Source organism: Herpailurus yagouaroundi, unplaced genomic scaffold (assembly GCF_014898765.1).
Source record: "Herpailurus yagouaroundi ecotype Mexico unplaced genomic scaffold, PumYag 180, whole genome shotgun sequence".
Lineage (NCBI taxonomy): Eukaryota > Metazoa > Chordata > Mammalia > Carnivora > Felidae > Herpailurus > Herpailurus yagouaroundi.
The window spans coordinates 4,287,508-4,303,689 of record NW_024412411.1 but is presented as its reverse complement, the minus strand read 5'-3'; the positions used below and the strand labels follow the sequence as shown (position 1 = coordinate 4,303,689).

At 36.2% G+C, this 16,182-nt stretch overlaps 1 protein-coding gene across 1 annotated transcript in view; it reads right to left on the bottom strand.

Moving 5' to 3' along the window:
- RNF169 (ring finger protein 169) overlaps nucleotides 1-16,182 on the bottom strand; it is a 109,698-nt gene that overhangs the window by 67,941 nt on the left and 25,575 nt on the right. The window contains exon 2 of the mRNA XM_040489100.1: nucleotides 7,478-7,551. Coding sequence (XP_040345034.1) covers nucleotides 7,478-7,551 — 74 coding nt within the window. The remainder of the gene's footprint in view (nucleotides 1-7,477; nucleotides 7,552-16,182) is intronic.

Here is a 16,182-nt window from a genome sequence, read left to right as displayed (position 1 = left end):
ACACCGACGCTCATTTTTTTTTTTTTTTTCCTAGAATGAATACAACAAAATTATTTCCTCGGGCAATGTAACAAGATAGGAGACTGAGCACATGCTAATTTTCTCCTTCCAGTTAAAAACCCCATAAAATGTCAGGGAGAAAAAGAAGTCAGAAACTTTTTCAATAGAATACATCTACAAAGGCACAGGGGGAAAAAAGCATCCTTTAGTAGTCAAGTTTACAAATGCTAAAAGATGGAACTGGTTTTCACATTCAAAGGTTGTGAACAATGTACAGAAAACATATAAATTACTAGCTAGAGGAAGCATCTTAGGCTCACTGGTCATTTATATGTTTTCTGTACATTTTTTCTAGCTAGTAATCAGGTAAACGCAAAGTAAAACAATGAGATATTTTTATCTAACAGATTAGCAAAGCATTAAAAGTAATAAAAACTTGGCAAGGATTTAAAGAAAAGGGGCCTCCCTTTTACTGTTGGTGAAAGAGTAAGTTGAAAAAGTCTTCCTAAAAGGCAATTTGCTAATATCCACCAAAATACAAAGTGTTCATACCATTTGACCCTGAACTTTCATTTCCAGGAATCTAACCTAAAGGAAGTGTTTGCTTGCACATGTTCATGTGTATTCAGTGCAGCATCTCTTTAAAACTGGGAGAAATTGGGAAGAATTTAAATGACTAATGATAATGGAATAGTTAAGTGAATTATGCCTCATCCATATTATGAAATATCTTTCAGGATGAAAAAGTATCTATATGAAAGCCTTACCTCCCACAAAAAAAAAACAAACACATACTGTTAGTGAAAGAAAGAGAAAGTTACAGAATAGATCAATTATTCCTCAAAAATCCTAGCTTCTTTGAAGTGTTTACTATAACCCCTCTTTGTGGTAGTCATCTACCTATCTCTCTGGCAATTCCCCTTATTCACAGAGAAACTCAGCACCTACGTTTCTCTCCAACTACTTCAATGATGATTCCTGAAGATTTCAACATCAGTATACTCTCTCAGTTCCTGTACCTCCTCCTAAATAAGTCTTTTTTTTCCATCCTACTTCAGTTATCTACTCCCTGATCATATTCTAAATCTCATCCTGTCCAATAACTAACCCACCACCCAGTCTCACTTTTAAGCTTCTCACATTTAGACCAACACTTCCTAGCTTTCTAACATGACTTGCAGTCACTTGCTAGTGACCCTACTTTTACAGTTCTCTACCACCATCAAAACTTCTAGCCCACTGACCCTACCGTTCTTTCACTGTCCATAATGTCCGTCACCTTCTCAATTCCCTCCTTTAAATAACTTCAAAAACCATGGTCCAAAACTGTAACAACTTCCTTGTATACACTTGCCAGTTCATTGCATCTCTCCTTCTTTTATACTTCCAGCAAAACCCCAAGGCTGCTTAAACCCAAAAGTGCCTTAATTGGTCTTATTTTCATTCTTGTCCCATAAGTCACAGACTGCTAGCTACCGACCCAATATCCATTCTTTCTTTCCTTACCAAGAGAACCCATATTTTACTTGGGAGGTTAATGCACCCAGCTAAACCACTGTACTTCCTAGCCTCCCTGACAGCTAGAGAGTGTCTATGACACTGGACCATAAAGCACAAGTGAAGTCACTGAATGAGCTTTGGAGAAAACCCTTAAAAAAAAAAAATCAGCTGATATGTGCCTTTCTGCCTCTGACTTCTGTCTACATGTGATTCTAGAGAAGGATCAGCCATCTCACACAAGGAGACAAGCACACTTGAAGATGTCTAAACAGAAAGACAAAAGGAACCTGACTTCCTGATGTCACATAGCTGCTATATCAGCCCTAGGCTGCATACATCTGGTTTCAGTTACTAGAGAAAAATAAAACTCCTCATTTGTTTGGTCATTATTTTTGGGTCTCTACTATTTACAGTAAATACAATTCCTAACTTCTAGGCCCATTATAGTTTATTCCCTACACAGCAACCAGAGACCTTTTAAAAGTATAAATCAGATCACATTACTGGCTTCACATCACACTTAAAGTAAATTTAGGTTCTTTACCAGGTCAACTAGGCCTTCTTTGATCTAGCCCTTCTATTTCTTCCAATTCATCTCCTACCAAATCCCTATACCACCCTTTCACCCACCACTTGCACACTCAACTCCCGCCACACTGTTCCTTGAACAAGCCAAACTTGTTTCTATTTCAGGGACTTTGCATTTGCTGCTCCTCTGCCTAGAATACTCTTTCCTCATACTTTTACTTGGCTTGCTACCTCACTTAACCCACGTAGCAACTCCAATGTTGCCTCTCTGACAGACCTTCCTGATTATCTAAAAGTTTTTTTGTGTCTCCTCAAGTTTCCTCTCTACCTCCCAGTAACTCTTCTGATCCTACTTTAGTAATATATATTAAGTATTTGTTTGCTAATTTACTGTCTTTGGCACTAGAATGGAATCTCCCTGGGCAAGGACCTCAGGTGTCTGCAGCACCATATCTCCAGTGCTTGGCACACAGTAGGGACACAAAAAATATCTGATAAGTAAATATATAACATGAGCTCATTTATACTGAAAAAGACTAAAGTGTGTGTGTGTGTGTGTGTGTGTGTGTGTGTGTGTGTGTGAAAGTATATAAAGGACTTAAACTGATGTTACTAGTTGTTACTAGTTATCAAAGTTAACTATGGGGAGGATAATGAAAAATAAGGAAAAGAGGAATTTTCACATTTTGCTCTGCATATTTCTACATTATTTTTCTTTTCAAAAAAAACCCCAAAATTATATATGATACATGGCAGGAAGAAAGTTTTAAACATATTTGGAAATATAAATCCACTTACAGAATCATAAAATTTAGAAACTCAGAGTAACCTTAAGCATAATACTCCCCCCATAGGTAGGATAATCTATGATTACTAAGTAAGTATCTTCTAAAAGAACTAGAATTAGAAGAATAAAATTTCTTTAAAAAAATTTTTTTAATGTTTTTATTTTTGAGACAGAGAGAGACAGAGCATGAGTAGGGGAGGGGCAGAGAGAGGGAGACACAAAATCCCAAGCAGGCTCCAGACTCTGAGCTATCAGCACAGAGCCCAACACGGGGCTTGAACTCATGGACCATGAGATCATGACCTGAGCTGAAGTCAGACGCTCCACCGACTGAACCACCCAGGCACCCCAAGAATAAAATTTCTTATTAACTTTTCATAGCCCTTATAAAATTTTTTACTATCACTTAAACAAAATAAAATATACTAAATAAAAAGTATATCAGTAGCATGTTATGCATCAAATAGTAATGATGAGTTGTGTAGAACGAATTTCCACTTACCATCCCTTGCTGAGTGGAAACTTTTAAGGATCTTCCTTCTCTAGATATACATCCAAATAATTATATATTTACTTAGTTTTATTTTAGAAAATAAAATATGCACTCTAAGAGACACCTTTTTCTCTATCAAGTTCTCCATCCAGATGTCTAGTGCCTTTTAATTCTCCTTTACAACTTTATTAAGGCATATTTTACATGTTACATAATTTATCCACTTCAAGTGTATAATTTCAGTGACTTTCAGTAAATTTACCAACTTGTGGAACACACCATAATCAGTTGTAAAAATCTTCACCACTGCAATTAAATCACACAGGCCCAATTATTCTTACTCCCCATTCCCATCCCCTCCTCCAACAAACCATTAATCTACTCTCTGTCTCCATATATTTGCCTATCCTGGACATTTTCTGTAAATGGAATCATACAATGATGTGCATCCATTGTATCTGGCTCTTCCCACTTAGCATCTTTCTGAGGTTCATCCAACTGGTAGCACGTTCCATTTTATTGCTGAATATTAGTCTACTGTACGGATATGCCATACTCGTGCCATTTGATTTTATGACTTGAATTTGCATTTTCCAGGTTGTACAATGGATGCCAGATAACTTGGGTACTTGCAGATGGGTGGACGGAGCTTTATATGTCATTTATTTAACCCAAAAGACATAGGTGAGCGTTTTTCAAGCCCAATCCAGTTTATATAGGGTGAGACTGCCCTAGCTTCACTTAAAAACATTCTGCCATCAATCCCTTTTAAAACCGCTTTTCTGTCCGTCCTTCCTAATAAGAATAAAAGCATAGTTCCCCAAGGTTTCCTTCTCTCTCCCAAAGCTTATTAAAAACCTCAGCTCTTACTATGCATTGTTTAACCTTCTTTTTCTACCTCCAATCCTTGTTTTCTTTTTATCTTCAAGCTGATAGGTTTAAATTTTCCATATTCCTTGTAAAAAAAAAGTATATCAGAATTAAGTATCTGCAGATTCTGGAATTTATTTAAAAAGAATCTGTGGTTCTTTTGATGTGGTCGCTAAAAATAATTTCTTCTTAAGTAGAAAAAAACTGTGTAAGTGATTTAAAAACAGAAACCAAAGTGGCAATCCCTATCAAAATAATACCAGCATTCTTCACAGAGCTAGAACAAACAATCCTAAAATTTGTATGGAATCAGAAAAGACCCCAAATAGCCAAAGCAATCTTGAAAAAGAAAACCAAAGCTGGAGGCATCACAATCCCGGACTTCAAGCTGTATTACAAAGCTATAATCAGCAAGACAGTATGATACTGGCACAAAAACAGACACTCAGATCAATGCAACAGAATAGAGAACCCAGAAATGGACCCACAAACATATGGCCAACTAATCTTTGACAAAGAAGGAAAGAATATCCAGTGGAATAAAGACTGTCTCTGCAGCAAGAGGTGCTGGTAAAACTGGACAACGACATGCAGAAGAATTAACCTGGACCACTTGCTTACACCATACACAAAAATAAACTCAAAATGGATGAAAGACCTAAATGTAAGACAGGAAGCCATCAAAATCCTAGACAAGAAAGCAGGCAAAAACCTCTTTGACTTCAGCCACAGCAACTTCTTACTCAACACGTCTCTGAAGGCAAGGGAAATAAAAGCAAAAATGAACTATTGCAACCTCATCAAAATAAAAAGCTTCTGCACAGCGAAGGAAACAATCAGCAAAACTAAAAGGAAACCAATGCAATGGGAGAAGTTATTTGCAAATGACATATCAGATAAAGGGTTAGTATCCAAAATCTATAAAGAACTTCTCAAACTGAATGCCCAAAAAACAAATAATCCCGTGAAGAAATGGGCAAAAGACATAGACACTTCTCCAAAGAAGACATCCAGATGGCCAACCGACACATGAAAAAATGCTCAACATCACTCATCATCAGGGAAATACAAATCAAAACCACAATGAGATACCACCTCACACCTGTCAGAATGGCTAACATTAACAACTCAGGCAACAACAGATGTTGGCGAGGATGCAGAGAAAGAGGATCTCTTTTGCATTGTTGGTGGGAATGCAAGCTGGTGCAGCCACTCTGGAAAACAGTATGGAGGTTCCTCAAAAAATTAAAAATAGAACTATCCTACGACCCAGCAATTGCACTAGTAGGTAGTTATCCAAGGGATACAGGCAGGCTGTTTCGAAGGGGCACATGCACCCCAATGTTTACAGCAGTGCTATCAACAATAGCCAAAGTATGGAAAGAGCCCAAATGTCCATCGATGGATGAGTGATAAAGGTGATATGGTGTGTGTGTGTGTGTGTATGTGTGTATATATATATATATATATATATATACACACACAATGGAGTATTACTCGAAAATCAAAAAGAATGAAATCTTGCCATTTGCAACTAACCACATGGATGCAACTAGAGGGTATTATGCTACGTGAAATTAGTCAATCAGAGAAAGACAAATATCATATGACTTCACTCATATGAGGAATTTAAGATACAAAACAGATGAACATAAGGGAAGGAAAGCAAAACTAATATAAAAACAGGGAGGGGGACAAAACACAACAGACTCTTAAATACAGACAACCAACAGAGGGTTGCTGGAGGGGTTGTGGGAGGCAGGATGGGCTAAATGGGTAAGGGACATTAAGGAATCTACTCCTGAAATCATTGTTGCACTATATCCTAACTTGGATGTAAATTAAAAAAAAAAAAAAAAAGGCAGAAACCAAAGTGCCCTCATAATACTAATATAAAAGAAGCATGAGGGAGGCGCCTGGGTGGCTCAATCAGTTGAGCATCTGACTTCAACTCAGGTCATGATCTCACAGTTTGTGAGTTCAAACCCCGCATCAGGCTCTCTGCTGTCAGTACAGAGCCGGCTTCAGCTCCTCTGTCTCCCTCTCCCTCTACCCCTCGCTCACTCGCTCTCTCTCAAAAATAAATAAACATTAAAAAATAAATAAATAAATAATTAAAAAAAAAAAAAAGCATGAGGGGGTGCCTGGGTGGCTCAGTGGGTCAAGCATCTGAGTTTGGCTCAGGTAATGATCTTGTAGTCTGTGAGTTCGAGCCCAGTGATGGGCTCTGTGCTGACAGCTCAGAGTCTGGAGCCTGCTTCATATTCTATGTCTTCCTCTCTCTCTGCCCCTCCCCTGTTCACGCTCTGTCTCTCTCTTTCTAAAGGTAAATTTTAAAAAACACTTACAAAAATTTAAAAAAAAAAGTTACTAGGTCATGATTTAAAAATAAATAAAATAAAATAAAATAAAATAAAATAAAATAAAAGGGAGCATGAGGACCCAAGTCAACATTTGACACTCTCACTTAAAAGAGAAAGTCAAAAAATGTATAATAATTAAGCAGAGTTCTCTATTTTCTCCTTCATGTGACCTCCTTAAATACTGATTTTTCCATTCAATATAAAATGCCACAATAATGTTACTGTCTCACCTGTTTTATGATGATGTCTGATTCAGATTAGGTGGATAATTTACCTTTACAAAACATTAAATATCCACATGTAGAATCATTTACGGAGGTGTGTAAGGTATGGTGGTATAGGGAAAGGGCTGGGGAAGGATGATACAAATCTTGTAACATTCTTCTTATTACCAGCCTTTTTGACATCTTAATTCTCTAAGTGATTCCCAGACAATTAGCTTAAGAACATCTAAAATAAGATGATGTGAACATAGCTAAAAGCTTTCCCAGTGGTAAACATTCTCCACCTAGGAAATTATTTCACTACTCTCTGAATGGCCTAAGTTACAGTTCTTCTGGAGTACATAACAGAGTAAAAGCAACAAAAGATAACACCAATTACACATAATTAGAGGAACTTTGCAAGATAAGGAAAAATAATACAAGCTATTATTATTAAAGCTTAAATGTTAGCTTTTAACCAACATTTAAATGCCAAGAATACCCCCTTGTTGCAGGTGTAAGATAGGCTTGGTGAGCTACATTTTCATCTTTGAAAGGATAGCTAAAAAGAGGTTCTTAGTTAAGGTTTACTCTACTTCTATTATAGCTACGGTATAAGGTAATACAGAGAAAGGCTCTGCATTGTAAATTAAAAACCCACTAAGCATTCTTTAATGTCATTATTTCAATTTACTTTAAGAATATGAGTGATATGATAATGTGTATACTATACCTTTCTCAGGCTTTCATATTCCTCACGAAGTTCCCCAGGCTTGCTTAATTTGATTGGTGCTCTGAATATAAACTCTGGAGAAAAGGGAAAAGAAACACTTTTTAACAGAAGTTTCTAGGAAAGAACCCCAAACCGTGTCCTACTGCTGTCCTCACATTATAAACCACATGAAAAATTGTAGTCATCTTAATTTGAATAGTCATTCATTCGTTAACAAATATTTATTAAAGGGTATAAATGAGGCAGATTTCTAAGCACCGGTTCAGAAGCACTGAACACATAAAGCTCTTGCTCTTGTGGAGTTTAGGATCTTACAGACAGTAAACAAACAAGTGTGTACATAATACTACTGGTGGTACTGTTACGGAGGAAAATAAATGTAGGATGAAAGAAAAAGGTTATTTTATATAGAATGGTCTGGAAGCACCTGGTAAAATAACATGTTAAAGGACCTCAAGGAAAAACTATACTTAAAGTTCTTAGTTCAATGTTACTAAGTAACATTTTAAATGAGCTGAAGTTTTATTCATAACACTGTATCTTTCTATTTCTTTTTCAACATTGCCATTGCCAGCAGAGTATTTTCCTGTATCCAACCTGTAAATATTTTCAGTATATAACCTGATTTTTTTACCCTTAAAGCCTTTGTGGTTTTTATTGGCCTATAGAAGAAAGTCAAAACTCTTCAATCTGTCATTCAAGGCCCTCCAAAGGCATATCACAACTTCATCTTTCTCCAGCATTGGATCTCTTAACCCTTGACTGTTTAGTTACAATAGATCCATGCCATATATTTTTAAACTTTCTACACTGTTTTCTTAGCTGAAATTCTGTTTTCTACCCTCATCTCTCTATATTTTTAAGTCCAAGCTATCCAGGACCACAGGAGACATACAGTACACACGGGTAATATAAATAGATGATAAAAATCCGAATTAAGAATAGGAATAAAAGATAGTTCTAGGGGCACCTGGGTTGCTCATTTGGTTAAGCATCCGACTCTTGATTTTGGCTCAGGTCATGATCTCAGAGTTGTGAGATCAAGCCCTGCATCAGGCGCCATGCTGGGCATGGAGCCTGCTTAAGATTCTCCTTCTGGAAAATGGGTGATTGGCACCAAGAAGGGCACTTGTTGGGATGAGCACTGGGTGTTGTATATAAGCGATGAATCACAGGAATCTACCCCCAAAACCAAGAGGACACTGTACACACTGTATGTTAGCCAACTTGACAATAAATTATATTAAAAAAAAAAATTCTCCTTCTCCCTGGTCTCTGCCCCTCCCCCGCTAACATGTGCGCTCACTCACACGCGCTTTCTCTCTCAAAATCAATAAATAAATAAGTTCTAAATGCTAACAAAAAGGAGCAGAAAAGTCCACATTTACACTCCTTAAATGTGACATTTCTATATAACTCTATGTATATGTAGTGGTCAATATACAGTATTAATTTTAAGACTTTCTAAGAACTCTATATCCCACTAAGGTTGATAAATATTTGTTGTAGACAAGTAGGCTCCTCAAAAAAATTGACTTTTATCCTTTTTCAGTTGTCTCAACTATTCTGAAAGACTCTAGCATACCTAAGAAATATGGAAGATAGAAACACTGGATCTAATGCAGAAGCAGGGAACAGTAACTTAAAGGCCTACAAGTACTAGAGAACTGTTAGACTTTGCGTGTAGGAGGCAAACGTTCCACCACCTTCACTCACTTAAAAAAAGTCCTGATGACTATTTTCATCATATCCCTTAGGCACATTTCTAATTATAGGCAAACAGTATTTAAAATCTGATGCTTTAATAGAGAAGGAGAAGCAGAGAGGTAAAAGAAAACCCTTAAGGCAATACAGTACTTTAAATCCATTTATGGAGAACCTATCACATGTAAAATACTTCATATATATTTTCTCAGTGAATCTTCACAGAAACTTTGTAAGGCAGGTATTATACCCATTTTACAAGAAGGAAAATGAGAGGTTAATGACTTGTCTAAGGCCACAAAACTAGTAAATGGCAAAACCAACAGAAAACTATTAATAGGAATAAAGAGGGAAATCAAATAATGATTAAAAAGGCAACCCAACAAAGAAGATATAATAATCACGAACTTGTATGAACATATACCACAGCAAAAAAACTAATAACATTATAAGGAGGAATTAATAAATCCAAAATAATGGTAAGAAATTTTAACACACCACAACTAAAAACACATCAGACAGTCCAAAAGGAAGTAAAAATGTAGAAAAACTGAACAAAAAAATTAACAAACTTTATCCTAATATATTTTTATATATGTGTGCACTCAATGAATAGAATATATATTCCTTAAAGCAAACAAGGAACAATTAAAAATTCACTAGGTCACAAAGAACTTCCAAAGAATTCATATTATACAGACTTTGCTCTTGGATCCTAGCTGCTATTTTCCAAGCCAAGTTTTCTGGCTACTTGGCTGGTTATTCTGGATTACCCAATATTCTTTTTCAATAAATTCTTTTTCTGCTTAAATTTGCCAGAGTAGATTTCTGCTGATTAAAACAGACAACCGGCTGGTTGCATCTTTTAGGTGAAACTATGAAATGACCCATAAACCAAGCTCTAGTAAAACAGGTTAAGAAAAAAGAGAGAGAGAAGACAAAGTAATACCTAGAATAAAGAGAAGGACCAAAATACAGATATCAAGGTTGGGGGGGGGGGGGGTGTTAAATCTCCAAAGGTTATCAAACAATGCTATAACGAATGATCTTGCATGCATATCATTTTACAAGTATATTCATAGATCAAAGTGTTGGAATTACAGTTACTGTGTCAAAGAATATGTACCTACGTGTTTTTGTAATTCTGACAGACAATACCAAGTCTTCCTTCCTTCCGCTGGCCTATACTGATTTAAGTCCCACCAGCAATGCATAAGAATGCCATTTCCTCATACCTTTTCCAACACAACAAGTGTTGAAACATTTTAGTTTTGCCAATCTAATAGGCGAAATTCTGTATCTTATATACATATTTTATGAGTGAAACTGAGTACTTTTCATGTTTGAGTAATTTGCATTTACTTTGATATGAAATGTTCTTTACTCCTTATATTAACTTTTTCTTCTTGATTTGTAAAAGCTCTCTTTCTATAAGGTAAATTAGCTTTATGTCACATAACTAGCAACACTTTTCCTAGTCTATCATTTGCCTTGACTTTGCTTATAGTGGTTATTTTTATGTAGTTATATTAATCAAACTTCTTTTATGGCTTCAGTATTTTTGTACAATTGGAAAGACCTTCCCCAGGCCAAAATATAATAGCAAATTCTATCATATTTTCTTCTGGTACAAAGTATAAGATTCTTCTCCTGTCTCCTTTTAAAAATTCCAAATCTTTATTTTTATTTGAGGAGCAACATGAGGAACACAGTCTTATTCAGGTTTATAAACTTACTATCCAACACAAGGGACCAAAAATATTTTAGTGGTGGCCTGGTGGAAATGATGACAATTTTTATTTACTGTTGGAGAATTTGTTTTCTTGACAACGGTCTTGCTAACATTTGGAACAAAATGTCCAAAGAGCTTACCATCTTCATCACATAGTGTAAATGATACAAAGTTAAAAGCCTGATCCCCAAATAGAAGTTTCCAGAGCTTTGGAGAACTCATCTCAACTACTTCCTCTTCTGTAAAATCAGAGTATTATGACCGGCCATTATGAGGATCAAATGAGTGTAATGAAAATGAAAACACTATAAACTATTTCAGCCAGTATAGTGGAATGCAATAAAATCTACTAACTACAAAATTGTCTCTGGTATTGGAGAGAGAAAGAAGTTGTGGTTTGGTCTGGTTTACTTGCAATTACAACTTACAAGAAAAAAAATATAATTATTCAATTGCTTTGATAAGTATATTACATTGCAAGTTAAATTAACTTTCGGACACCTATTAATAGAAATCTCAAAGTTTATATATAAGGCCAAGTGGAACTCAGCATACTGACTGAAATCTGGGCCTTGACTTATTTGAGAGTAAAAGGTAATGGGTAGGGTAGAGGTGAAGTACCAATTTACATTCACCAAAATCAGTACTAATATAGATTAGCTTAATATCAGATTAAGATTAATAATGTTTAGGAGCAACTGGGTGGTGGCTCAGTCAGTTAAGCCTCTGACTTGGGCTCAGGTCATGATCTCATGGTTTGTGAGTTTGAGCATTACGTAGCACTCTGTGCTGACAGCTCAGAGCCTGGAACCTGTTTCAGATTCTGTGTCTCCCTCTCTGCCCCTCCCCCACTCACGCTCTGTCTCTCTCTCTCTCTCTCTCAAAAACAATAAACATTAAAAAAAATTTTTTTTAAAGATTAATGATGTTTAATGCTTTAACAATACAAAATGCTAAATAGTCAAGATCATTTTTTGCCCCAACAGAACTGTGCTACATTAAATGGCATTGTGCCCCCAAATTCACAAAAAAAAACTGTGAATTGGTCCAACATGACACTAATTTAAATATTTAATCCTATTCCCATTTTACTAATACCCTCTAGAAATGTTAACAAGGCAAAAAAAATCCCATCTTTATCCTATGGACTTGCAAAAAAAAAACCCATATTAGATTCTAATACCTGCTCGGTCAATCAAGTGGAAGTATTTAGAAATGCCAAGGCTTCTCTTTGCCTTGGTCTCTTCATCTATCAAATAAAGATCAAAATACTGGCCAACCTACCTCCTAGGAATGCAGAGGATCACAATTAATAGAAGTAGGAGTAATCAATGAAGAATCCCTATAATAAATAAAAACAGCTAACATTTAATAAAAGTACACTATATGCTAAATGTCGCACACACACACACGCACACACGCACACACACAATGTAGAAAAGAATTAACATAGCAGGCCTCACTGCCTATCTCAAAAGGCCCACTTACAAGGTTGGCCCTTGGCTGACTGGGGCCTAGGAACTTGGATTTCAGTAGAGTTTGCACCCCCACAACTGATTAGGTACAGGTTTACTACACCTAAATTATTTATAGAAACAATACAGTTATGGTGAATACCTTCTTTCAGGCTGGGAGTCTGTAATTTTGGCACATGCTAGGCAGAGGGTGCCCATCATCAGCCCCTAATAAAAACTCTAATGAGCTTCCCTAGTTGGCAACATTTCACATGTGTTGTAACAACTTGTTACTAGGGAAATTAAGCATGTCCAGTGTGACTTAACTGAAAGTGGACTCTGGAAGCTTTCATCTGGTTTCCCCTGAACTTTGTCTTATGTGCCTTTGCTGATTTTGAATTATATCCTTTCACTATCATAATTCATAGCCATGAGCATAACTATATGCAGTGTCCTATTAGTACTGCTGGTGAATCATCATAACTGGGTGGTCTTGGGCTTTCCTGAGACACACACACACACACACACACACACACACACCATGGACTAAAATTAAAATCTCTTTAGATCTCATTTCTACCTGAGAGACAAGAGTGGCAACACACTAGATAACTTGTAAAGTTAATGATTCAGTAACAATATTTTTATTTCATTTTAATTTACTACTCAATAGGTTTCTCCAAATTCTGAAATACTCTATTAAAGTTTAACATGATGGTAAAAATGCTATTAGATTTTAAACTTACATAAGAGTAGCTATAATATCTAAATAATTTCTTTGAAGCTTTTTGAAATGTGGTGTTTCAATCTGCTTGAACTATTGAGAAATGGAACAGAAAAGGGCCAGAAAAATGAAAATTTCCCCTTTTAAATCACAATCTTTTACAATGTCTCTTAAAGCTGACTGGAAAACATGTATAAAATCAACATTATTAATTATACTAAGACATTTACCAATCATTATTAACCTTTCAGGTTCCCCACCTTTTAATAAAGAAAAAAACAATCCCTTATAATACAAGAGCTGCTGTCTGCTGATGTGGGACTTTTTTCTCTTTATTTCCCTCTGCCTTTCTAGGGTCATAAGTCAGATTCCTCCACTCCAAAAGATGAAATTATGGCTGAAACACCTGCAATACTACCACTAGAGCAGAGCAACTGGAGAAAACCCGGATGACCCTGGTATGGTGATGCCTTTTCATATATACTATCAAAAATATAATTCGTAGACATCATTAAAATTAAAAATGTCTGCTCTGCAAAAGACAATGTCAAGAGAATGAGAAGATAAACCACAGACTGGACAAAATATTTGCAACAGACATAGCTGATATAAACATAAGACTATCACCTAAAATATACAAAGAACTAGGGGTGCCTGGCTGGCTCAGTCAGTAGAGCATGCAACTCTTGATCTCGGGGTTGTGAGTTCAAGCCCCATGCTAGATGCAGAGATTACTTCAAAAAATTATAAGTTTTTTAAAAATATACAAAGAACTATTAAATTCAAAAGAAAACAATCTGATTTTTTTTTAATGGGTAAAAGACCTTAACAGACACCTCACCAAGGATATACACATGGCAAATAAGCACATAAAAAGATACTCCATATCATAGGTCATTAAGGAGTTATGAATTAAAACAAGATACCACTACACACCTATTAGAATAGCCAAAATCCAAAACATGGAGAAAACCAAATGATGGCGAGGATGTGGAGCAACAGGAACTCATTCACCGCTAGTGAGAATGCAAAATGGTACAGCCACTTTGGAAGACAGTCTGGCAGTTTCTTACAAAACTAAACAGTCTTACCATATGATCCACCAATTGTACTCCTTGATATTTACACAAATGAGTTAAAAACTTATGTCCACACAAAAACCTGCACAAAGATATTTTTATCTGCTTTATTCATAATCACTAAAACTTGGAGACAACCAAGATATCCTTCAGTAAGTAAATGGATAAATAAACTGTGGTACATCCAGAAAATGGAATATTATTTAGTGTTAAAAAGAAATGAGCTATTAAAGACATGAAATGACATGGAGGAAATTTAAATGCATATTACTAAGTGAAAGAAGCCACTCTGAAAAAGCTACATATTGAATGATTCCAACCACGTGACATTCTAGAAAAGACAAAATTATGGAGACAAAAAAAAAAAAAAAAGACCAGGGTTTGCCATGAATGGAGGGGGGTAGGGATGAGGTGGCAGAGCACGGAGAACTCTTACCCCAGTAAAAACACACTATACAGGGGCACCTGTATACACACTATACTGGGTAGCTCAGTTGGTTAAGCGTCTGACTTTAGCTCAAGTCATGACCTCACAGTTTGTGAGTTCAAACACCACCATGGCGCTCTGTGGTGATGCTCAGTCCAGAGCCTGGAGCCTGCTTCAGATTCTGGGTCTCCCTCTCTCTCTGCCCCTCCCCCGCTCCCACTCTGTCTCTCTCTCAAAAATAAATAAAACATAAAACATTAAAAAAATTTAATAAAAAAATACTCTGTACAATATTATAATGATGGATATATGTCATTATATATTTGTCCAAACCCAAAGAACATACAAGAGTGAACTCTAAAGCAAACTACAGACTGTGTGATTATAATGTGGCATTGTAGGCTCATCCTTGGTAACAAATCTAATATTTTGGTGAATGATATTGATAACGTGGGAGACTAAAAACACCACTACCCTCCTTAGTCCTGAGAAGTTAGTCCCAAACCCAATTCCTCTACCAGCTTCTATAGGGATTTTCAAGTGTTTCAGTAGCATAGAAACAACCACTCACCTTTCCTTCACTGCACAGAACAGACAAGCTAGAAACTACTTCAGGTGTCACTGAGGTGCTGAATATCTTGGTATTTGTAAATGAATCCAATGGTTGTAATACTTTCTTAATGCCTGTCCTGCAACTACTACTACGTTTAACAGGAAGAGAAACTCTCTAAGGATATGATGCCGTAAGAATGACACATCCCTGTGGCTGGTGACCTAAACAGAGTATTGCATTCAGTCTAATGTGAACTGGAGGAGCAGCTATACTTCCTTGAAGGTCCTTCCTGAAAAGGATTTTCTCTGGGGGTGGGGTGACTGGGTTATTAATAAAGGCAAACAAACAAAACAAAATAGAAGACAGGCATTTTTCTAATTGTACCAAAACCTCAGGAATGAAGCATCACTGACAAATCATACTCAATACAAAATTAGAAAAAGAAACTCACTCGTACTGGGAAGATGTTAACCCTAACAACTCCCAAATCCAAAGTTAATCATTCCTTGGTACCTGGATATGCTTGAGTTTTCACCCCCGTACATTCAAATTCTTATCAGTACATCAGAAAGAACAAGAACTTTGGACTCAGGTCCCAAGACCTAGATCCTAATTTGAATACTCAGACTTACTAGCTATTTACCCTTGGGCAAATAAAAAAAAAAAAAATTCTCTTTGGGTAATTTCCATCTCTGTCACCACCTGCGGCACCATTATGATGGCCAGCAGTTATGTAACACATTATGCCAGGCTCATTTCTAAGCACTTTGTATTTATTAACTCATCTAATCGTTATAATGACCCAAAGGGGACATACTATTATCCCAATTTTATAGAGCATTTAATTTGCCCAAGGCTATGCTGCTATCAGTGAAAGAGCTATGACTTGAACCCAAGCAATCTGGTTCCAGAATCTGTGCTCTTATCCACAATTCCTTATTACTTCTTTAATAATAATTTTTTTTAAAAAGCCTAAAATCCCTATGAAACAATAGGTAAACAACATGAACAGGTGGCTTATAGTAAAAATAA